We start from the raw sequence: 25906 nt of genomic DNA on the forward strand, positions 1-25906 counted from the left end.
CCACTTCGGGCCTTGTCCCCATGTACACCTTCCAGTCCAGGGTTTATTTTTCTTTTTTAAAAACTTCATTTTATTTATTTATTTTTAGCTTTTTAGTTTGTATTGAGGTATAACCAGTGAACAATGTTGTGATAATTTCAGGTGAACAGCAAAGGGACTCAGCCATACATACACATGTATCCATTCTCCTCCAAACTCCCCCACCCATCCAGGCTGCCACATAACATTGAGCAGAGTTCCCTGTGCTTGCACAGTAGGTCCTTGTTGGTTATATGTTTTGTTCAGGTGTTTTAATTATTGCTGAGCCCTAAAGCTGTGCAGCTGCACCTGTCCACTTAGCCTTTTTACCCATCTTATATTAGCAGGGTTGTTTTCTCCCTAGATGGAGCCCTTTCCTCCGGTACCCTGTCTCACATTCTGCGGTGGAGTTGGCAGTCACTGAGCTGTTCACAGATCACTGAGCCGTTCACAGCTGTGCACCCCAGTCCAGAGCCCCTTCAAGGGCCACAGAATCCTGGACACAGGAACTAGAGAAGTTCTTGGATCCAGCAAACGTGCAGAAGGCACTCTGCCCCTGATTTCATCATCCTTCCCGATGCTGCTTGAGCTTTGTAATTCCAGGGTAGTTTTCTAACAGACTAGCCTTTTTTCCTCTTCAGTTTTTAGATGGACCCTCAGTGATTGTAAAGTCACTCCAGATGTTTGGAATCTTAGACAGTAACTATAACTATTACAATAACACTAGTTACCATTTATTGCTATCAAGACTTATAATGTACGCCACACTGTGGGTACTTTTACATATATTAACGCATCCTTTCACTCTTTTAACTTATTGACTACCTGCTATGTATTGAGCATAGCGAACAAAATAAATTTGGCCTCTGCACCAATAAAATTTCAGTATTCTCATTGTAAGGTGAGAAAAATGAAACCAAGATCCAAACCCAGGTCCCTTTAACTCCAAAGTCATATATTCATCTACTGTCAATGTTATTTAATAGTACATATGATGTTAATGATTATATATTATATCATCAGTTCTCACTAAGCGTGAACTAACTTGAATTGTGTTTTTATGTGTCCTGTCTCTTTATCTTGCCTCTAGACAGTAAGAGCAAGGAGTTAAATTTCTGGCTTTTGAATTCTCAGTAGAATAACTAACTGATTCTAACTCTGATTCTGACTAAAATTTGAATTTATGCTAATATCCTCAGTGGTGACCGAACTATTAAAAAAGTGTTTCTTTTTTGTAAGCGCTCTATTATGAATGGTAATTGATTATTTAAATAAGGAAATCTGCTTTGATAGCCATATTTAACATATGAAAATCTGTTTGCAATTTCACAAGTTTCTGATTTTATGCTAAGCAACCAAGAACAACATAATTTACACGTTAATATCTCAAGCCAGGAAGAAGTCTTTATATAAACAACCATTAGTCTCTGGACTAGAAAGCTAGATAGTAACAGGATGCGTGAAATTGCTAGTTACTCATCCCTCATGTGAACCTTAGCTGGAGTTTCCAAGAGCCTGTGTGTTTCGAAAACGTGCACCATGAGGTCGGTCCATGCATGCTTGCTCTTCTTGGCACTTTTAAGGTCACTGTGCTCAGTCATGACCTTTGCTGGTGGAAGAAATGCTTTGCATTTCAAAACACCGACACTCTCATTCTCATTGTTGTTGTTCCGTCACTAAATCGTGTCTGACTCTGCGATGCCGTAGACTGCAAGACACCAGGTTTCTCTGTCCTTCACTGTCTCCCAGAGCTTTCTCAAACTCATGCTTATTGAGTCGGTGATGCCATCAGCCGTCTCATCCTCTGTCACCCCCTTCTCCTCCTGCCTTCAATCTTTCCTAGCATCAGGGCCTTTTCCAATGAGTCGGCTCTTCACATCAGGTGGCCAAAGTATTGGAGCTTCTGTTTTTCTTTCTAAATAATTTTTAACGTCTTCATGGCACTAACTGATCTTCTAAAATCACATTTGGAGGCCTATATCCTCATACGTTTGTGTTGAGTGAGACCTTTTTGCAGTGACGGAAATTGTTTTCTACTCCATCCAGTATAGTAACTGTTACCCACACTTGGCTACTGAGTTCTTGATATGTGGCTGCTGCAGCTGAGGAACCAAAGCTTTGATTTAATTTGATTTTAGTTTAAATAGCCACATGTGGCTAGTGACTACCATACCAGACAATGCAGTTCTAGGCCATGCAGGAAATCTGAATCTGTTTGTTTACTCGCTTATTCACACAACAAGAATTAGTGACCACCTACTCTGCCGGGTGTTGTTAGGGGTGCTAGGGTTGAAGCCATAGACAAAACAAAATGATCCCTATCCTCCCGGAGAAACCAGTCTAGTAGGGTTCACATTCTAGAGGAGGTTCCAGTCAAATGCAGCCAATCACTGTGGCTTTACCCACTCAAGTCAGGACACTTTATCAAGCCGAGAATTAGGGAAAACTTCATGACTTATGGCATTTGTTTTAATTTTTAAATAATCATTCCAAAGGATCTTCTTTTGGTATAATCTATCTCGTGAAGCTTCTATTTTCATTGGGAAAAAGCTAACAATAATGATAACTGCCATTTATTGTACACTCACACCATTCTAGATACGTAATATGAGCTAGCTTATTAAATGTTTACAGCCACCTTGGTAGGTATGTTTATTGTTATTCCCATTTCACAGATGAGAAACTGAAGTTTAGAGAAGTTAAACAACTTAGCCAAGGTCACACAGCTGGTCAGTGGTTGAATTAGGATTTACACCCAAGTCGATTGAACGCCACAGTCCAAAAGCTCCTTTCATTCTGTTTTGCTGTCTCCCCAGGAGAAAAGCATAAAGTGATTTTTTAAATGGTGGTTTCAATGTTTGTGGCTTGCAACTGGTATCTAACATTTATATCTGAAAGTGAAAGTGAAAGTCTCTCAGTCATATCTGACTCTTTTTGACCCCATGGACTGACTATACAGACCATGGAATTCTTCAAGCCAGAATACTGGAGTGGGTAGCCTTTCCCTTCTCTAGGGAATCTTCCCAACCCAGGGATCGAACCCAGGTCTCCCACACCGCAGGCGGATTCTTTATCAGCTGAGCCACAAGGGAAGCCGGACAATTTATACCTAAGTTTTAGCAAATCGCTATGACGTGTGAAGAACAATAACTAAGAATGCCTCACTCGATGTTTGTTTTTCTTGTTTAGGGTCAAAGTGGACGGTCCAAAGACTGGGGAAGACTCTCAAAGGCAGCCATTTAGGTCCTCCATCCCTTTCCTAGAGACTGATCAGATCCGGCCTTCCGAAGCAGCCCCCTGGAGAGCCTCTATAACCTGATGCTGGAGCCAAGAGTGGACTGTTTTCAGCAGAACATGTTCAGCTCAGATATGATCATCAATGACTCAGCTTCAGATCTCAGCGCTAAAGGAACCAGCAGGGCCGGCAAGAGGCAGCTGGGCAGTGTTCAGGACCCGTGCCCTCCCGCCCAAGGCAAGGCCCGGCACAAGTCCCTCAGCATAAAGGACAAGATATCAGAATGGGAAGGGAAAAGGGAGTTGCCCACGCCTGCCCCTGGCAGGAAGGCAGATGGCCAGGAGGGTTACCTGATGTCCTGTGTGACGGAGAGGAGAAGCAGTGATGGTTCGAGGGCTCGGGTCACCGAGGCTCAGAATGGAACAAGGCTGGACGTGGAAAGTAGAGAGGATGAGCGGGATAAAGTAAAGGTCAGAGCACAGGACGCTGAGCAGAGGCCGGACCTGAGCCAGCCAGCCCGGGAGCCGGCTCCCAGCTTGGGCAGAGGCCGGGAGCCCAGGCTTGGCAAACAGCGCTTTCAGAACGATAGCCTCTCTGTGCTGAAGCAGGTCAAGAAACTCGAGCAGGCTCTGAAGGATGGGTCTGCCGGGTTGGATCCCCAGTTACCAGGCACATGTTATTCCCCACACTGCCTGCCGGACAAGGCCGAGGAGGCGCCCACCCTTCCTGAGCACCGTGGGGGTGGGGGCGGCTCAGAATTCAGAGCCCACCGCTTGGACCTCGAAACCAGGGAGCCTACCCTCGAGGCTGCCGAGGAAAGGAAAGGCTTGTGCAGGAGGCCCTGTGACCAGAGCCTGGAGAGTGTGTACAGAGGCTTGGAGGACCCCCCCACAAAACCCTTCATCAACCCCTTGCCCAAACCCCGGAGAACTTTCAAACACGATGGAGAAGGGGACAAGGATGGGAACCTAGGCACGCGCTTCCGGAAAGACAGAAGGAACCTGCCTCCTCTGCCCTCTCTACCTCCCCCGCCCCTGCCCTCCTCTCCCCCACCCCCCTCGGTGAACAGAAGACTGTGGAGCGGGAGACCAAAAGCCAGTGCTGACCACAGGTAGGTGACCAGTGACTTTATGCCCCACGGCCACTGTCTGTTCTCAGCCCGTTTATTAAACCATCGGATCTTGTAGTTAGTCGAGACCATCCGTAGCTTAAGACGGTTCACTGATTAAACCTGAAGACGTGGTAACTGATGTACGGGTGTCTTGTGCTTGTTCCTTGTCCTGAAAAACAGAATATTCACTTCAAAAGATCGCCCTGTAGATGTGAGTGAGTGCTTGTAATTCGGACAGTAACCAAGGGTTAAATGAAAGCATGTGTTAACACTGGCGATCTACTAACTGATGCTCGTTCTGCCACTACCACCCCCACCTTGTGCCTGGTGCTCCAAGTCTCTCCTCCCTCTTGCTTTCGTGTTTTTTCTTGGTTTGGACTCTAGAAACACACTGCCTGGCCTATCCTGGCCCTCTCACAGTCTGTCTAACTTGGAACAAGTTACTTAATGTCTCGAGGCCTCAGTTTTCTCATTTATACGTGTAGATGCTCACACGGTAAATATTCGGTAGTATTAAAATACCTTTAGATAATAAACCCTGTGAATGCTTAAAGGTAAAATCTGTGCTTTGGAGACAATTTCTTTTCTGTTCTGAAACCTGATCTCTAGTCTGTTTCTGTAATGTGCTAATTGGTTTGATACGTCCTAATCTGGAAACCCTCTACTGAGGAAAAACTCCTCCAAATAGCTGTCTGTCCCTGCTGTCACCACTGCTTCCCGCCTGGGTTTAACCTGACTCCCTGCAGTAGGGCTTTTGCTACTAATCCTAGAACTTCTGTTGGCCAAGTCCTCCTGTGACCTCCGTCTTTGCTAAATCCAATTTGTCAGTTCTCTGTGCTTTTCTTGATTGACCTCACTTAGCCTCTGCAGATGGAGAAGGCAGTGGCACCCCACTCCAGTACTCTTGCCTGGAAAATCCCATGGATGGAGGAGCCTGGTAGGCTGCGGTCCACAGGGTCGCTAAGAGTCGGACACGACTGAGCGACTTGACTTTCACTTCTCACTTTCATGCATTGGAGAAGGAAATGGCAACCCACTCCAGTGTTCTTGCCTGGAGAATCCCAGGGGTGGGGGAGCCTGGTGGGCTGCCGTCCATGGAGTCGCACAGAGTCAGACACGACTGAAGCGACTTAGCAGCAGCCTTTGTGGACCAGCTTGACTCACACCCTCTTGAAATCCTATGTTTGCTATAGGCTTCTAGACCTCCTGCTTTCCTGATAGTCACACTTCACTGGCTGCTCCTCCTCTCCATCTACCTGTTGAGTAACATCCCCCCTCAACCCATCTACACCCCATCCCAGGATCAGGTCTCCCCTCCTCCATCTACATGCACTCCCATAAACTGGTCTCCCCGACTCTCATGTTTTTAAATGTTCCTTACATGCTTATGATTCCCAAACGTAAGTCTCTGGCCCTGACCCTCTCCTAGCTTTTGGTTTGTATAGTTATCTCCTGCTTGGGTCCCCATTTGGTTATCTAATAGCTTGGACTTAATATGTCTAAACCTAAATTCTCAATCCAGGCCACTACTAAAATGATCTTCTCCCCAGATAGATGCTCTCTGATTAAATGGTATCACCCTTCATTTTGCTTATGCCCCAAACCCTAGGAGTCATTTATAATTTCTCTTCTTTTCGCACACTGCCGATCTAATTCATCAGCAAGTCCTTTGGTTCTAGTGTTAACGCATTTTCTTAAGCCTGACTGTGTCTCCTCCACTGCTGCCACCTTAGTCACGTTCTATCTACCTGCCCCCTCACCCCAGTATTGTCCTTCCCAGCAGCCACAGGAGGCTTTTGGAAATACAGATTCAATCATATCAGTTTCCTACTCAACATGGTCTATCAGGAAGGATTCTTCGGGTGCCAAAAGTGTAATTTCTTATGTTCTCTTCTAGGGGAAAAAAGGGTTGGCTACTCTAGAGTTTCTAGAAATACATACATATGTATTATATCCTTTCAAAAATGAAATCATGCTGTATACCAGCCATGTTTTACTGAAGATATCATTGAGATATTTCCATGTTGCCACCTTTTTCTTTTCACCTTCCTTTTTTAACTGCCATCTTTACATCGTGTGGCTAAACCATTTCCCTGCTGATTTACATTTAGGTTGTCTCCAGTTTACAAATAATGCTGTGATGAGCAGAATATAGCATTAGAGAAGACTCTAGAGCCAGAGAATTTACTAACTCCACTACATCCTACCTGTGTGACATTGGGCAAGCTACTGAATTTGTCTGAGCCTCATTTTACTTATCTGTAAAATGGAGATAATTATAGTAACCACTTCATAGCTTTGTTGTGAAGATTGGATGAGTAGATATTTGTAAACATAAGTTAAAACAGAGTCTGGTATATAGTAAATGATTAATAAATGTTAGCTGTTACTTTTTTCTGGCTGTATTCTGTTTAATTAATCAGGGTATGTATTTCTTTTCTAGGACCGAACAGTTGTAAATATTTTAACCTCATAATCTATTTTACCATCTAGTAGAGCTTAACAAAAATTTCTTATTGTTGCTAATAATTAATCAGTGGATTCTTTTGGACATTCTACATATTCTATCATGTAATATATACAAGTGATCATTTGGTCTCCTTTTTAATAATTATAAAGCTCTTATTTGTTTCCTGATTATTCTCCTTATTCAAAAATGTCTTGAATATTCTTGGATGTATTTTTCTAAGTATTCTATGTATCACTGTGAAATTTCACACATAGTAAATATGTCAGCTTTTAATTGAGATTCCATCCATTTGCTAAGTATATGGTGTTTTATCTTTTTGTTGCCATTGTTAATGGAATCTTTTTTTCTCATTATATAGTCTTTGTATTTAAGAAAACTAGTTTTATACACTACTCATTTAAAACAGCCCTTGAAGAAATTTCTTACTGTTTCTAACTATCAGTTGATTCTCTTGGACTTTCCATGTATATAATAATATTGTTTGCAAAGAGTTATCATTTTAAGTTCTTTTCTTTTTGATTTTACCTCCAAATTCTCTCTCTTACTATATTGCACTAATACTTTCATAACAGTGTGAAATAATAGTGCTGATAGCACTGGGCAGCCTTGTCTCACCCTAACTTTAATGATAATTCTTCTGGTGTTCTACTTTCAAGCACTCCTGCTGGATTTACATTTTCTTTCTATCAAGGTAGTGTTCCCTGGTAATCCTTTTTTTTTTAACTAAGAGTTTTAAAAATTAGGATTGGGTTTTGTCAAATTACTTCTCAGAAACTTCATATGATCATATGGTTCTTCTTCTTTGACCTATTAAGTCTAATATTCTATTTAAGATTTTTATAGGAGTATTCTGTAAATGGGACTAGTCTATACATGGATTTTATTGTCCTAACTTTATCAGCTGTGGTATTAGTGTCTTGTGATATCTGTAAAAGAATTTGAGGGCTTCCCAAGTGGCTCAGTGGTAAAGAATCTACCTGCCAATGCAGGAGACATAAGAGACATGGACTTGATGCCTGGGTCAGGAAGATCCCCTGGAGGAGGGCATGACAACCCATTCCAGTATTCTTGCCTGGAGAATCCCATGGACAGAGGAGCCTGGCGAGCTACAGTCCATGGAGTCACAAAAAGTCGGACATGACTGAGCATCCAGAAGGAGAAGGATAAAAGAATTTATAGGCTTCCTTCTTTATGTGCTGAGAAAGTTTGAATCCATCTCTAATTCTAAAGTCTTTCCCAAACCAGCGCCAACCTGAGAGCCCTGGGTGCTCTCGTGACTTTTCTGCTTCTGTCCCCGTGCTTCTCCAGAGAAGCCCTTCTGTGCCCTTTCTGGGCTATTCCTCCAAAGAAGGCCTCTTTCCCAGGGGCAGGTTCATTTTGGGAAATTGGAGTCTTTGAACTGTGTCATCTGTGGGCAGACAGATCAACCTGGTGAACAGTTATTCCCATTATCTTTTCTCTCTTAGCTACCATCTGCTCTTTTCAGTCCTCTAGCATTTTCTCTAAAACCGGCTAAAGTTACTTTGTTTCAGTCCAAAGATGAAATTTTTTTTGGCCAATTTGGATATGGTTGCATCAGCTGTGTTTAAAGAACTTTTGGCTTTGGAGTTCTAGTTTTGTTTGAAATTGTACAATGGAGGTGATGAGGGCAAGATGTTCGCTTTCTACTCTTAAAAAACAAAATACGCTCTTTATTGTGGTCCTGTCGCTTAAAAAAAAGAAAAGAAAAGGCTTAACTCTGAATTTGGCAGACTTACTGTCCTCTCTGAGGCAGGAAAGCCAAGCCAAGTTGAAGAAAGAAATGATTAAGGATTTTGAGGCTATGAGGGTTTAGAATTACACGGCCAGGCTGTGCACTGCCGAGAATGTATCCAGCTTATTTTCATATGCCGATTAGTCCACCTCAGCAAGAGCCAAACCAGTGGATTCCGATTCTGGGTTTGAGAAAATGCCTTTTCTTTTTCTTCTCTTTCTCTCTTCCTATTTTTTCATGCTCTTTTTTACCCCTCTTTTCTTTCCTTTCCCTCCTTTGCCTTCTTCTCTCTTCTTTCTTCATTTCTCTAAAGCCCCAGGAAATTAAATGCAAGGACTTACGCCTTCAATCCTAAAATGGAACACGAGAAACCCTCACATGTCAGGAAATTCCAAAGATAAGGTTCCTACAGCAGCATTAACTTGGTTATGTATGTTTTATGGCATACGTTTAATAACTTTGGCAGGAATGCCTTGAGGCTGACATTTAACAAGAAAAGTTATTTTTTAAGTGTAAGCAGCATCCCGAATTCACATGTGTCTGTATCCCCAAAATGTTTTGAATTCATATTTTTAAATTTTAGTTTAATTTGATCACATGACAGAGTTTTTTGGATCTTTTTGAAACCGAATAGCCACGATGACCAAAATTTCAACTTTTCAACTGATTATCTTGGCTCACATAGATTCAGCCTTTCCTTGGGGCTTTGGTGTAAGACTTCGAGAACTTTTTGAGGACATGAAACCTCGGTCATTAAGTGGCTGCCAAATCACATGGTACTATTACCGATTCTATAATTTCCATCTTCTCTAGGACTGATGGGGACCCCCTCAGCAGTCTAGCTGGGCAGCCACCCTCAGCTGTCATGCGTCTGGTCTCTCATGTACCAGCCACGCTGTCGTCTGTCCCTGTCATTATGAGTCTGTCTCGGTCACCGTGGCATCCATGAGGCAACTCTCCCATGCCTAAAAACAATATTTTAAAATCTTCAAAGGGGCAAATTGTTTGATTCATTTGAGATCTAGAGCAAAAGTTACTCTGAAAGCATCTGAGAAGCTTGACTTTACAAATTCATTTAAAAATTTCAATAGCAGTTGCATTGGAAGACAAAAAGATGAGAGAGTGGTCATTATTCTTCATTAGAACAGTAATTGTCATGTTTTATTTCTCATGACAAGGTGGAAATGATGGATATTAGGCACAGTAGTGGCTAAGGATAGTTTTTCTTTTTTTTATGATTCAAGATAGTTTTATTACATCAAGCTATAGATTTCTAATCAAGCAAATATTGAAAATATATCATTTAGTGTTTCTCGTCTGACTAGTCCCATCTCTTTAGCTATATCTTTTTAAAGGTGTCATTTTTTTTTTCTGTAAGCTTAAAATACTTTTAACATATTTTTGCAGAAAATAGCATACAATTTGTGTTAATCTTTCAAAGGTAGACTTTTGCATTTATATAAAAAGCAAGAGACATAGAAGGTCTGTAATTTGAGCAAAGTTATATATAAAATTGATAAAGCTAAAAGTAGTTCTCTTTGAAACTCCAGTGTTTGTTAGGTATCAAAGTGAGGGCAATGAATCAGCCTTTTCACTTCAGGAAGAAAACTACAGTCCTGCATACTCCACAGTCTGCAAGATAGTTTTTGCTTCTTTGTGAAGAGTTTAGGCATTCCATGATGACTGACAACATTCTAGGAAAACATTCTTCTATGAAATAGTTACATTTTTCTGTTTGACCCAGCTTCAATGTTACTTTTAAATTAATAATCATCTCTTGGAAAGAAAGGATCTCTGAAGAGCTTTTCTAGGTAATTTTGAGGACCATCATAAACTGAGTTAGCTGTATTTTCCCCTTTCCTTTTTTAGGGGGATATACTGAACGTGCGTCAAAATGTGCAGGGTGATTCAGCTGTACTCTTTTACAGTGCTTTCTTCTAGGCTTTATTATCCTTAGTATGTCATATATTAGCTTTGAATTTGATGAAGATGGTCAAAATAGATCATCTTTGTTCATAAACTTTTTATTTTCCAAAATCCTCCCCATCCTAAAAGTATTAGGAAAATCTAATATGGTGTACCCATTGAGGATGTCTGTATCTGAATATCATTTTTTTTTGGTCAGTATCCTTAAAGCAATATGAATTTGTACTGAACAATTCAATACCTAATAAGGGCCTGGAGTAAAAGATGATTTTTTTTTAACTCCAAAGAGGAGTAAAATTAGCTTGATATTTTATTTATTGGTTTGAAAATCCTTTGAAGAGGTAATAAGGAGACAGAAGGACTGGTGCCCAGACTAACTTTGACAGTGTCATTCAGCTTGTTCCTTTTAGATTACCTACCAATATCCAAGTCTTATTCTTATAACAGTATTAAAATCTTCTCCAGACTTCAGCTGTTTGTGACACCAATGATTGCTTCCAGTTTTTTTTTTAGGTGATCAGTTTTAATGGTTGCATATCAAAGGCAGACTGTCTCTCCTACAGCCACAGTAAGGTTGCATGTGTGTGTGTGCGCTCAGTTGTGCCTGACCCTTTGTGACTCCACGAACTGCAGCCCGTGAGGCTCCTCCGCCCACGGTATTTCCCAGGCAAGAATACTAGAGTGGGTTGCCATTTCCTTCTCCATGGATAGTTTTTTATTTTGGATCCAGGATAGAGATAAGCGGAAACACAACATGTGTAGTCATAGCGCGGGACGGAGGAGCTACCCAGTAACAGAGTGAGAGCTTAGAGCTGAAATAAGCATACTCTTGCTTAGCCCTCTACTCAGATCACCTGGGGACAGGCTGGCACCTGGCACCCTTTGCTACAGTGCTGCAATGCTTGCTCCTCAGCAACAAAATACTGCACTGTTGGGGCAAATTCTGAACAAAAGATCCAAAGAGACCAAAAAACGCAACTGCCGCTTCTGAAGAACTGGGAGCAAAAGCAGGGTACTGTGCATGTCTTCTGCACACAATACCACCTAAGGGATGGGCAAAACACAGAAGTCACCCCTCTGGCCCAACCCCTAGACACAGTCCTCTCCTCACATCGTATAAGGAACCAGTTCACCTCCCCCAGTGAGTGAGCAAGCAAGGGAACCTGCTGTTTGTTCTCGCTCCAGCTGCTGCAGAGTTGCCTGAATGAAGTGTTGCCTGAATTGCTGGTCTGGTCCGTGATCAATTTCTGTTGGTGAAGGAGGCCAGGAACCCTGGTCAGTAGCAGTGGTATGAATGCCCTTCCCAAGAGGAAGAGCTGCACCTGGTCACCGGGCATGGAGGGACAGTGAAGGCACTCGGTCGTGGCCGACTCTTTGCGACCCCATGGACTGGGGCCTACCAGGCTCCTCTCCTTCCATGGAATTTTCCAGGCTAGAGTACTGGAGTGGGTTGCCATTTCCTTCTCCAGGGGATCTTCCCAACCCAAGGATTGAACCCAGGTCTCCCACATTGCAGGCAGATGCTTTACCGTCTGAGCCACTGGGGATGCCCACTGCCATGGAGGGAAGCAGGGTCTGTGGCAGCTGGGGGCGGGGGTGAGGGATTCAGAGCATGGCATCCTTGGTTTCAAGCTCATGTTTTAGGTAGGTGCTGGGTCTCAGGCCATCCAAGCAGATCTAAATACAGCCAAAAATAATTCTGGGGGCGAAATATGTTCAAAAAATTGACAAAAAATCAGCTCTCAGAATACAGATAAAAATTTTTTTACCCACAAATAGGGATGAATTGTAAGCAGTAAAGGTGGCCATTAAAACCAACTTTTAAAATATTCACTCATTTATTCAGCCAACAAATATTTGCTATATACCTATGTAGTATTGGGGCTTCCCTGGTGGCTTAGATGGTAAAGCATCTGCTTGCAATACAGGATACCCGGGTTCAATCCCTGAGTTGGGAAGATCCCCTGGAGAAGGAAATGGCAATCCACTCCAGTACTCTTGCCTGGAAAATTCCATGGACGGAGGAGCCTGGTAGGCTACAGTCCATGGGGTCGCAAAGAGTCGGACACGACTGAGAGACTTCACTTTGTTTCTTTCTTTTTTCTATGCAATATTAGGTTATAGCAAGGAACACGGTAGACTGAGACCCTGCCCTCATGAAACTTACAAGCTAGTAATAGAACTACACACCTAGTTCTGTTATTCACCACTCTCAGCGCTGTGAGGAAGCCGATGGTGCTGTGGGAATGTTCAGCAGGGGTAACTAGCCTTTCGTGGAAACAGGGCCAGCTTGGGTACAAGGGCCTCAGGTCCCCAGACACGGGGGTGGGCTGCGGGATTAGGGATGCATTTTGAGTGAACAAACAAGCAAAGACCCGGGGGCAATAAGGGCTTGAGCCCACTGGAGGACGTGAAAGGCAAGGGTTAGGCCAGAGGAATAGGAAGGTGTGAGCTGAGATGCAGGGGCCTCTAGAGTCAGCTCTGAAAAAGCACTGTAGCCCAGGCAACGGTTGGGCCTGTTACTAAAGAGGAACAGGAAGCATTTGAAGGTTTTTAAGAAGAGGGGAGACACAGTCCGATTTGTGTTTTTTAAGAGCTTTCCCCTCCACTCCACAGCAGCGTGGAGACTGGCAGGGGCACCAGGGGACAGGGTGGGTAGTTGTGGGGGGTGGGAGGAAGATCACACACCTGGGGTCACCCTGCAGTGTAAGTAGAAGAGGGGACTGAAAGAAGCCGGTGGGGCCCAGGGATACTGTGTATGTAGAACTCTGGTTAATTGGCTCCACGTGGGCAGTAATGGAGAAGAACCTGCACAGGACTTCCAGGTTTAAGGCATACACACTTGGATGGATGGTGACAGCCTTTGCAGTTCACTTTGAGCTTCCCCTGCGTCATCTGTTTGTTTATTTTTGGCTGCACTGGGTTTTCACTGCTGTGTGGGCTTTCTTCTAGTTGCAGTACTTGGGTTCCTCATTGCAGTGGTTTCTCTTGTTGCAGAGCACTGGCTCCAGAGCACAGGCTCAGTAGTTGTGGCTTCTGGGCTCTAGAGCATGGGCTTAACTGCCCTGAGGCATGCAGAATCTTCCTGAACCAGGGAGCAGACCCATGTTCCCTGCCTTGGCAGGCACATTCTTAACCACTGAACTGTCAGGGAAGTACCCACATGTCATATAAGTGGAGACATGGGATGAGCTCTTACGTTAGTATTTCATTTACAAAAATATGAAAAAATCACAAATGACGTCCAAAGTACTACTTGAAATTGCAGGGATTTGGGGTTTGTTAGTTTGTTTCTGGCCACACGACATTTCATGTAGGATCTTAGTTCCCCAACCAGGTATCGAACCCATGTCCCCCACAGTGGAAGTGTGGAGTCCTAACCATTGGACCACCGGGGAAGTCCCAGGGATTTCTTACCTTTGCATCACCAGCTGTGAGTTCAATTTCACTCTTCAAGAAGGTGCTTATGAAACATTCCCTGGTAGCTCAGACAGTAAAGCACCTGACAGAAATGCGGGAGACCTGGGTTTGATCCCTGGGTCAGGAAGATAGATCCCTTGGAGAAGGAAATGGCAACCCACTCCAGTACTCTTGCCTAGAAAATTCCATGGATGGAGGAACCTGGTGGGCATCGAAAAGAGTCAGACATGACTGAGCGACTTCACTTTCTTTCTTCTCTTTCTTATAAAACACGCAACTGAATGTGGAACAAACATGGAATTGAGTAAATGAGAAAGAAGCCAGTCTAGATATGGTTATCATTAGCCTTTCAAAATTTCCTTTTAAAGTTAATATGTAAATAAAGGTATTAAAACCTTTTGCTGGGTTAAAAAATATTTTCATAGAAAAGACTCAGCTAAGTGATAGGATGATTAGTTTAATCAATGAGCCTCAGAACAACAGGGCTGCAGCACCAAGGGGTATTTCCGCAGAGAACAGAGACAGTGCTGAGGAGGAACCAGCCACCTAATAAAGCTATGATGTCGCTGAAAATATGTTACCAACACAGGACGATGAGAAAGCGAACTGTGTGGTTGGAATTTTCTTTTCCCACTGCCTCTGGAAGCGGGGCATGTAAAGATTTCGGGTTTCTTCTTCATCATGTATGGACAGTAGTTTCATGTTGCTTTAAAGTCTGTCTTTCGGGCTTCCTGTATAAGAATTAGCCGCCTGAAAAGCAACATTTTAATACAGAAATGGAACTTCTTTTTAAGAAATCCTGTGATGAATTCTTTTGCGTAGTAGAGTTTTGCACTGTGATTAATTGTCCTCTAATCAGCTTTTTTTTTTTTTAATGGAAGTTTGTAACATTTTAAAAGTGGGCTTTTCTAATACTATTTAGACTGGTGTTACCTTTTATGTGTTGGTAATCAAATGCAAAATACAGCTGATACCTTGTATTATCATCTTATTCTTGAAAATATGGAAAGATCATAAATAACATTCAAATTATAGCTTGAAATCCCAGAGTGTCTGACAGCAGCTACTTGGATTACAGGCTAATCCCATCCTAACAAACCCCAGCAGATGATCCAGATTCTTGTGTCACATATGCTTGAAGTAAGGGAGCCATCCACTGGGACTTGGAGAGCCTTTAGCATACAGACATCTTTATTGTTAGGGCATTTATTATTAAAACATTTAAACTACTCAAATATTATTTCATAAATGCGTACATGCTCAGTCACTCATTCGTGTCCAATTCTTTGCAACTCCATGGACTGTAGCCCGCCAGGCTCTTCTGTCCATGGGGTTATCCAGGCAAGAATACTGGAGTGGGTTGCCATGCCCTCCTCCAGGGAATCTTCCCGACCCAGGAATCAAACCAGCATCCCTTGTGTCTCCTGCATTGGCAGGTGGATTCTTGACCACTATGTCACCTGGGGAGCCACCTATTTCATAAATATAATAATTTTATTATTTTAAGATTTGGCCTATACAAATATTGCTTCATTGATACCTCAAATGAGATGCGAGGTGTTTAACAGCAGACAATGATAGAGCTCTCTACAAGGCAAAGCAAGGCCCAGCTGCAGCCTCCTTCTGCAATCAAAGAAAAGACCTAGCTTGGCCAGGGTCATGCTGGAATCCCAGGCAGTCAAGGTTCTACCTGTGGGCAGTGGCCACCACCCTGTCCCTCTGCTGCTAGGAGTAGAGCTTCCAGCTGCTGTGGCAGAAACTGCTTAGCTCCCAGTGAAGTGCCCCCAACCTGTGTCCCCATGAGGGTTCGTAGCATCTCTTCATCATATAGTTTAGTTGCATTATGGAAAATAGAGGGAGATAGAGGGCTTACCTGGGCAGTGCTCAGTAATGCATAATATCATTTTATATAGGAATTAATTTGGAAATTCCCTGGCGGTCCAGTGGTTAGCTCTCCCTGCCCAGGGCCCAGGTTTAGTCCCTGGTTGGGTAGCTGTGATCCCACAAGTCGTGAAGCCAATAAATAAACAAATAAATTTTTTAAATTAGTTCCGATTCCACACAAAAACCTTTGGAAGCTTCACCTGTTTTAATGTGGGGCCTATGACTGCAGCTGTCCTCCTGCCTTGCCTTACTCCAGCCAGTTTTCCCGGGTTCTCCTGCTGTAACTGGGTACAGTTCACCTTCGGTCTCTGGACCTGTTTTTTCACGCATAACATGCGTGTAATATCCGCCACAAGGTTGTTGTAAAGTTTGAATGTGCTGATCCAAGGTAGGCCCTCGGTCAGCTCTCAGTAAGCATTGAATGAATGATTCTGAACAGTGTGCCTTTTCCCTACCATGTAGTGTACGTGATGAGGACTCTAGCCGATGTAAAATTTGGTCGGCCCAGCAGGGGAAACCCAGGAGTTCTGGCCCTTCTCGGCCAGTTACTTGACTGTGCTCTGGGCCACAGCTCCAGCCCCAGTGCACCTGCTGGCTATTGCCAGCCTGGGCTAACGGCACCCGGACTGGGAAGTGTTCAGGGTGGGTTCACAGCACAGCCCATTCCCATCTTAAAGAAACAGCTCAGACCTGCTTCCCCTCCCCCAGCCCCTTCTCCTAGAGCTCTGAAGCTCAGTCCTTCCTCTCCTCGTTGGACACCTCAAGGGGAAAAAGAGGGGGCTCATGGGTCAGTATCCCCTCCTTTGGGGCATGACCTTCTGCTCCTGAGCCCCAGAACCCCAGGTGACAGTTTGAGCCTCCCAGCCTGACTTAAGGCCATAGAGATCCAGCCTGGAACCCTGTCTTTGTGCTCCTAAGTGCCAAGTTCAAGTATTAAGGAATGAGGGTGGGGTGGAGATAAGGGGCGATGAATTCAGATGTGCAGATATTAAAAGTATAGGGCCTAGGCAACTCCCTGGTTATCTAGTGGTTAGGAGTACACTTTCACTGCTGGGGCCTGGGTTCAATCCCTGGTCAGGGAGCTCAGATCCTGCAAGCTGCACAGCCAACCAATCAGTCAGTAGTATAGATCCTAAAGAGGAGAAGCCTTGGGAAACTCCTACACCCAGAAAGAGGAAGAGGAAGAGAGCTGCCAGTGCAGGCCAGGAAGAGTGGTCTGACGGCGTGTGGAGTTAGGGCCGCCTTGCATCCGCCTCCTCAGACCCTCCAGAGGTGTGCCCCTTCCTTTGCTGAACAATGTGAACAACACTTTTGTAAAATATAGTAAAAAAGGATTATAAGAGGTATGAAATGAAAAAAACTCATCAGTATACAAACCTCTGTTTGTTTGTTTTGTAAGTTTGTTTTTTTTTTTTGTAAGTGCATTCTGTCAGATTGCTTGAAAAGTTTGTAAACACTTACTGTCAATTTCTGTATTTACCTTAGCAAGGACTGGTAAGAGCTGGCACCCCAGCCCTGACCATGGGTTGCACTCTGAGTGCTGCTGCCTTTCACTGTACAGACCAAGTGGTGTCATGCAATGAAAGGAGCAGCGTGGTTAGGTTTTACCAGAGACTCACTGGTGACCTTTAGGAGGAATTTCAGAAAAAGGATGTACACGGACAGGTTGAGAGAGTAAAGGAAAGAAAAACCAGTGAACTATGGTAAACTAAGAGAATAACCTCTGCTTCTCCTCTCCCCCCAGTTAAAAGTGTTGGCAAGGAAGGAAGGTGAGAAATAGCAGAACTGCAAGGGCCGTTGCTTCAAAGGAAGGCTTTTTAAGATCGAGGAACCCCACACAGGTTTGGGCTTCCCGGGTGGCACAGCGGTAAAGAATCCAGACTCGGGTTCAGTCCCCGGGTCGGGAAGATCCCCTGGAGAAGGAAATGGCAACCCACTCCAGTGTTCTTGCCTGAAAAGTTCCAATGACAGAAGAGCCTGGCAGGCTTCAGTCCACGGGATCACAGAGTCAGACACAACTGAGTGACTGAGCGTCGAATGCGTGTTTAAGGAAAGAGAAAGAAGCTAGTGGAAAAGGAAACATTTTAAATGCAAGAAATCCCCAAAGCTTGGCAAGTAGGCAGATAGCCTCTGCCTGCTTCTGCCCTTCTGTTGCACGGCACTCTCCAGCCTGTTCCTGCAGTCCAGCAAGCTGACTGTCTGTCTGCCGTTCCCTGAAAAGCACCGAGGTCTCTTTAACCTTAGTCAGGACTTTCTCATACATCCATCCCTCTTTTGGGGACACTCTTTCCCTGACTAAGTTCTTTTTATTCTTCAAATCTCAGCTTCAGTGAGTGACTTTCTCATTGAGACCTCCCCTAATGCATCCCCCAACCTGAACTGAACCTCCATATCCTCCCAACCTGTGCTTTTCTGTCATTGAACTTATTTGCGTGTGAGCTGGTTGAACATATGTGTTCCTCCTTAGAATGTAAGCTCTTTGAGGCAAGGACTCTGACTGTTTTAGTCCTTCATTATCAAACCCTGAGCACAGTGCCTCCCTCAGTAAGTAGAGCACTGGCTACATAAATAATTAGTAACACCACAGCAATAATAAAAATAGCTGGTGTGCTCAGTCACTCAATTGGGTTCAACTCTGCAACCCCAAGGGGTTTCCTGTACAGTATGTTCTTATTAGTTACCTTGTTGGTATATAGTAATGTGGATATGTCAATCCCAATCTCCCAATTTATCCCCCCTCCCATGATAACTAACATTTGTTGCATGCTTATTAGGTGCCAAGGATTTTATAAACATTCTCTTTTCTATTTTTTGGACAGTCCTATCTACTGTCCTAATTACTATCTACAAATTAGGACACTTAAGTTTCAGCTCAGGTAGTTTATCCAAGAAGGAAAAACTTGTGAATGAAGGATTCAGGATCTGTGTCTAAATTTATTAAATCCTAGAACAGCCCATGTGGATGTAGGATGAGGGGAGGGTGGTAATAAGCCAGGCCCCAGACAGAGAGCCAGCCATGTTTGTACAGATCTCAGAGTTCGGTGGGGTGCCTCAGCTGACCTTTGGGTGTCTGATTGTAACCACTTGGGTGAAAGAAAGGGGGAGGGACCCAGGCCTCTCCTCTGCTCTGAACTGGCCATCACTGTTCCTTTCTGGTTATTAATGTGTGTTCTGTAGAACATTTGAAAAATCCAGAAAAGCAGAAATGAAGAGAGGGCATCCCTCAGTCCTGAGTTAGCTCTATGTTTCACTTCCTTTCTTTTTTATCTCCTCCTTACATATGTTTACTTACGAAGTTGGGTTTGTATTTAAATGTATACTCTACAATCTTTAGTTGGCATAATAGCATAAACATTCTCACAAGTAAAAGCCATGTCTCATATTTGAAGATTTTCACACTATCTTACAAGAAACAGAGTTGATTTTGGCATTAGAAATTTTTATAAGAAAAAAAAAACTTTTATGGCATATATTCTCTGAACCAACCTAATATGATTTAAGTTCTTGGGTTTTTTTCTTCCCACCTTGTATAACCCAGGAAGTCCTATGAGTTTGAAGACTTACTGCAGTCTTCCTCTGAGAACAGCAGGGTGGACTGGTACGCACAGACTAAGCTGGGGCTCACACGCACTTTATCGGAGGAGAACGTCTATGAAGACATTCTAGGTAAGAGGCCGAAATGTCTGCGTGAGTCTGTCTGTGAGAAGCAGGGGGAGGGAGGTGGGGCTGGCTGCTTAAAACACACACACGCTGGAAGACAAACATGCACTCAAATGATAGAGCCAGGACGGGTGGACGGGTGACCAGGGTGAAATACGTGAGAGAAAATGAGAGGAAGCGCTGGCGATGAATGGCCAGGGAGGCAGCGTGGACACAGTGGGAAACACACGGGACCTGGAGCCTTAATGTCTATGGCTGAATCTTGACTCTGCTACTTGTTAGCTGTGTGACATTAAGCTGGCGACTTAGCGTCTCTGAACTTCGTTTCTCTCATCTCTGAACTAAGGAGGATGATAGATACTTAACAGGGTTGTTAGAGGACTGGAGAAGATGGTAGGTAAAATATCTGGCTTGTGACAGACTCTTGGTGAATTGTAGTGATTACTGAACGCAGGAAAACTGAAGACTACCATACTCATTCCAAAACTGTAGGAGTGTGGCAGTAACGCTATCAAACTTCAGACTGAAATGTATTTGAAAAGTAACTTTGACCTCGCTCCCAAGAATTCTCTGATTCCAAAACAGGACTCAGATTTACAGAGCTTGTGTGCATTTAGATTTGGTGAGTTAAAATCTTCAGGGAGGATCACAGTTTCAGTGAGATGTCTGCATATGTTGGGGTGGGAGGAGGGCGGGGAAGAAACGAGCTGGTGAGAGGGGAAAACCCATCTGTGTACCTATGCAAGGGGCAGATCGGGCAGATACACACATTCCTGCATGCACACAGTGATCAGCACTGGAATAAACTCCTAGGTGGGAGGAAACGTGAGACTTGAAGAAGCCAGGATACTAAGCCGAGCTATTTGAATTACTGAGTCCAAGCTGCCAGAGACAGGTTCCTGCCAATGCAGTAGATCCAAAATGGGTACGAGATCTGGAGATCCCTTATTGTGTGCCTGGCAGGGTAGCTTTCAGTTACAAGGAACAGAAAACCCAGCTGAAACAACAAAGGGAGTTAGTTGGCTCTCTCAGGTTAGCTCCCTTCTCAGCAGGTGTCCCACGATCTCCATGATGGCTGCCGTCAGTTCCCCAGGGTCCCTGCCTACAGCGCAAAAGGAAAGCCTGTCTCCTGCAAGTCCCAGCAAACACCCCGAGGTTCACTCTCACTAGACTGGGTTAGGTCCCTGTTCACCTTCAGAGTCCAGGAATGCCATGCAACAGTGGGCTTAGGCCTGGAATATGAGCCCTTCCAGGATGATCACTGAGGCCAGGATTCAGAATATTCAGATTGGCTTAAGCTCTGAGACCAGGAGTGGAGTTAAGTTCACACATCTGAGAATGGGGAGACAGAGACTTACCCCGGTGAAAACCGAGATCCATTACCAAGAGGAAGGCTAAATGCATAGCAAGACAACACACATCCCCACAAGGAGACACCAAGGTGTTGGCTAGAGATCTGATAAGGAGAGCTTCCTTGGTGTTCCCAGTTTCTGATCTGTTCATTGCCTTTGACCACAGATCCGCCCATGAAGGAAAACCCTTATGAGGACGTTGAGTTACATGGTCGCTGCCTCGGGAAGAAGTGTGTCTTGAACTTCCCAGGTTCTCCCACCTCTTCCATCCCTGACACACCTGCCAAGGTATGAGCCCCCAGAGAAACGGTGCAGGGAGGGGGTCCCCAGCTCCGTGGCCTTGAGCAGGCTGGGGTTCTGGGTTACATGGGAATACCAGGCATCCTCACTGCAGGCTCCTGGATTTGTTCGTCAGTGGCCTGCCTCCACTTCCTGCCTCTAGTTCTCCTGGAACCCTCTGCTCAGCAAGGCTTCCTAAAGAAGCGTTGTAGTGTCTGGCTCAGAATTCTCCCCAGCTGTAAATAGGATAGTACATCCACGTTACACAGCTGTGAAGAAGAATGTCCTGACATAAAACAAACTCATATATGTTTGTGGATGCACAAGAATGTCTCTGTAATGGTCCCTGAGAATGAGTTAGCGGGCACCTCTGCAGAGTTGTCTGGGTATCTAGAGGTCAGGAAAGAATACTGACATTTTCTCAGAATATCTTTTTGAACCTTTTGCAGTTTTGTGGTATGTGCATACAGAGAATATTACTGTATTCTCATACATGATAACTGCAACACATTGCCTAGGAACTGAATTCATATTCTTTTTCTTTAACACATGTAGTTTTATTCATAATGATCCAAACTGGAAACAACCCCAATGTCCTTCAGTGGATGAATGGTTATATACAGTGCAGTACATTTATATGATAGAATATTATTCAGCGTTAAAAAGGAATAAGATGTATACCAACCTGGATAAATCTCCAGAGAATTATGGCAAGTGAACAAAGCCACTCTCATAGGTTTACATACTACATGATTTCATTTGTATACTTTTGAAATGACAAAATTAAAGAAACAGAGAACACATTAGTATGAATTCATATTCTTTAACATAACATTGCACATTCTTCATAATGGATCCCTGGGCACCCATTTCCCACAGTTCCTCCGTATAAAATCTTCTCTACAGCCAAAGCCTACTAACTGCCTCTGATGTCGTAGCTCCAGGAGAAGCAAATGTTTTCTCTGAAGAGCCAGGGAATGAATATATGGTCTCTGTTTTGACTGCTCAGCACTGCCATTGTGGTGTGGAGCAGCCACAGACTATATGTAAACCAGTCAGTGAGGCTGTGTTTCAATAAAACTTTATTTACAGACACTGAAATTTGATTTTATATAATTTTCACATGACACATAAATATATATATATATATATATTTAGTCCTTTAAAAGTGAAACTGTTCTTGGCTCATGGCCTGTACAGAAACAGGCGGTGGCCCAGATGTGGTCCACAGGCTGTGCTCTGCCTGGCCCTGCACTAGGTCATTTCTACCTCTGCCCTTGGCTCTTGCCTGGACCTCTCCCTTCCAGTCCTATAAGGCCCAGATGTGGTCCACAGGCCATGCTCTGCCCAGCCCTGCGCTAGGTCATTTCTGCCTCTGCCCTTGGCTCTTGCCTGGACCTCTCCCTTCCAGTCCTGTAAGGCCCAGCTCAATCATGCCTCCTTCAGAAAACCTCCAGGCCATCTTAGTCCCTGGGACTTGTTCTCCTCTGCTCTCCTGTAACACTCAGTGGGCTAAGCATTCATTTTATACTAATTTGTATATTCCATCTTATGAAATCTCTTACGTCGATGGTTTGAAGTCTGACTTAAGTCATGTTGCTGTTTAGTCGCTAAGTCGTGTCCAGCTCTTTGCCATCCCATAGATGACAGCGCGCCAGGCTTCCCGGTCCTTCACTATCTCCTGGGGTTTGCTCAAATTCATGTCCATTGAGTCAGTGATGCTATCTAACCATCTATTGAGTCATGTAATATGTCTTAAAAATATCTCCTCAACTAGACTATAGACTCCTCAAGGTCAGAGAGTATGTATTTGGTTTCTTTGTGTTTCTCATAAGTAGTTGTTATACAGTGGTTTAGTTGTTGAAGAAATTAAATGGAGACCGAATCCAGGCTACAATTGTCAGTTTAAATCCCATCAAAAGAATCTGTTTCCAGCCTAAGAAAAGAAGCCAACTTCCTCTCTAGGCTCCACTCAAGGTCAGCATTGGCTGGCGGGCGAGGGGTATACACATAAGGCCTGATAGTCACAAAGGGAATCTTCCTCAAGACAGTGGAAGGTCGAACCTTTCACAAAGGCTGGATCTTACTGGCCCAAATCAATTGCTACAGTACTTGCCAAAACCAATTAACTGCTGTCTTCTCCTCCTATGGAAAAGAGCATGATCAGGAATAATCCATGACAGCCAATAATTGACAAATAGTTTCTACTTGCCTTTGAAATGTGTTATTTGTGTTTTCACTGGAATTTGGATGTGCTCAGCATTTAGGGAATCCTTCATTTCCCTCAGTGAATGAGTCTGGCTTAGAAGAAGGCTGTCCATAGACTTTTTGATGATGGCCATTCTGACTGATGAGAGGCGATGCCTCATTGTAGTTTTGGTTTCCGTTTCTCTAATAGTTAGTGATGTTGAACATCTTTTCATGTGCCTCTTGGCTATCTGTCTGTCTTCTTTGGAGAAAAGTCTATAAACAATAAGTGCTGGAGAGGGTGTGAAGAAAAGTGAACCCTCTTACACTGTTGATAGGAATGTAAATTGATACAACCACTATGGAAAACAGTATGAAGTTTCTGTAGAAAGCTAAAAATAGAGCTACCATATGATTCAGCAATCCCACTCCTGGGAATATATCCAGAGAAAACCATAATTTGAAAAGATACATGCCCCAGTGGTCATTGTAGCACTATTTACAATAGCTAGGTCATGAAGTCCATCAACAGAGGAATAGAAAAGGAAGGTGTGGTACATGTATACAATGGAATGTTACTCAGTCATAAAAAGGACAAAATAATACCATTTGCAGTAAACATAGATGGACCTAGAGATTGTCGTGCTGAGTGAAGTAAATCAGAGAAAGACAAATGTCATATAATATTGCTTATAACTGAAATCTAAAAAAAAGGGTACAAATGAACTTATTTATAAAACAGAGACAGAGTCATAGATGTAAATGAACCTATGGTTACCAGGGGGGAAAGGTGGGGGAGAGACTGGGAGGTTGAGTGTGACATACACACACTACTGTGTATAAAGCGGTTCACTGATAAGGACCTATGTATAGCACAGGGGACTCTGCTTAATAGTCTGCAGTGACCTAGATGGGGAAAGAATCTAAAAAAGAGTGGATATATGTATATGTATAACTGAATCACTTTGCTGTACAGCAGAAACTAATACAACAGTGTAAATCCACTATACTCCGATAAAAATCTTTTAAAAAGGAAAAAGAAGGCTGTCACACCCAGTCTGACCCATTCGTATCTTACTCAGTTCTGCCCCACTTCATGCAGAGAGTGAACTCCATGGCCTCTTCAGAACAATGGAAAACATCTACCCAAAGCAAATCTGCCTGCAGAACTGGGTGATCCTCCCTAGTGTCAGAAAATAAAGGCTTAGTAGCCCTTTTCTCTTTTTTTCCCCAAATGTTTATTTATTTTGGCTGTGCTGCATCTTAGTTGCAGCTCTCAGCATGTTTGTTGCAGCAATGCGGGCTTGTTAGTTGCAGCATGCATGCAGGATCAAATTCCCCAATCAGGGATCGAACCCAGGCCCCCTGCACTGGGAGAGTGAAGTTTTATCCACTGGACCACCAGGGAAGTCCCTTAGCAGCTCTTTTCTTCCCCTTCCTGCCAAGCTAAAGAAAACCTTGGTCTTCTAAAACAGTGCAACAGAGGACTTCCCTGGTGGTACAGTAGATTGGAATCTGCCTGGCAGTGTAGGGGACACAAATTCAATCCCTGGTCTGGAAAGAATCTATGTACCAGGGATAAACTAAGCCTGTGCACCACAGCTACTGTGCCTGCACTCTAGACCCAGAGAGTTGTAACTACTGAGCCACAACTAGAGAAAGCCTGCATGCAGCAACCAAGACCCAGTGCAACCAAAAATAAAATAATTAAATTTTAATAATTTTCAATAATTAAATTTTTTTAAAGCAGTGAAACACAGTAAGTAATCCTGTCAATGAGAACTTGAAGTCCAGAGGTGCTATCCTGCCAAAAGATAACCCAGTTGCCCAATGCATATCTGATTGCCACTCATATTTGCAGGCTGTTGGGGCCTTTGCAAGTCATCAGGAAGACCGTGCGTCATGCGCAGTCCTCTGCTTTCCCACATCTGGGTGTCTGGTTTGTGTCCCCGTCCTCGGCCACAGCTGCAGACCTCTCCACCACCTCCATTAGCACACCAGTATTCATGGAGCGTCTGCCACATCTGGGCTGCATCTGGGACTTAGAACTTACTGAAGCAATCTTTCCATGACAACCTCCTCTACCAGCCACAGAAAGGTCCTAAGACATCTTGGAGGGGGCGGTTATTTAACTAGAGTGTGCCTCTTTCTAGTAGAGAGGTAAGGGGTGACTGGACAGATTTTCCTAAGACACGAGAGACATGCAGCTGGGGGCCGATGCTGACGCTTACAAACACACCAGGCAAGCTCCTGAGAAGGGGCTGTTTTCTTTTCTTGTTATTCCCACACGTAGAACAGCACAGCGAATATGGTAGAAACTATTTTTTGTAATAAAGGAAACCTAATGTTCTTTCTTAGGTATTGACACTTAAGGGGGGAAAATTTCACTAGTTGACCTGGGTAGCTCACCCACACCACCTTCCACCAACAAACCATCTGTCACCTCGTGTGGCTCGTAGGGGCAGTGTCTGGTCAAGTGTGCAGGTCTTGGAGCCTGACTGCCTCTGTTCAAACTCACGTAGACTGCTTGCTAGTTATGTGACTGTGAGCAAATGATCTTATCGCTGTGTATCCGTATGTCACTGGTAAAAATCGGGAATGATAATACACT

At 43.8% G+C, this 25906-nt stretch overlaps 1 protein-coding gene across 3 annotated transcripts in view; it reads left to right on the top strand.

Annotated features, from left to right (window-relative positions):
- DENND2A (DENN domain containing 2A) overlaps window positions 1–25906 on the top strand; it is a 99633-nt gene that overhangs the window by 30221 nt on the left and 43506 nt on the right. For all 3 annotated transcript variants that reach the window (XM_027538834.1, XM_027538835.1, XM_027538836.1), the window contains exons 3-5: window positions 3208–4364; window positions 19356–19483; window positions 20996–21117. In XM_027538834.1, coding sequence (XP_027394635.1) covers window positions 3337–4364; window positions 19356–19483; window positions 20996–21117 — 1278 coding nt within the window. In that variant the 5' untranslated portion in view covers window positions 3208–3336. The remainder of the gene's footprint in view (window positions 1–3207; window positions 4365–19355; window positions 19484–20995; window positions 21118–25906) is intronic.

Source organism: Bos indicus x Bos taurus, chromosome 4, assembly GCF_003369695.1.
Source record: "Bos indicus x Bos taurus breed Angus x Brahman F1 hybrid chromosome 4, Bos_hybrid_MaternalHap_v2.0, whole genome shotgun sequence".
NCBI classification, from domain to species: Eukaryota; Metazoa; Chordata; class Mammalia; order Artiodactyla; family Bovidae; genus Bos; species Bos indicus x Bos taurus.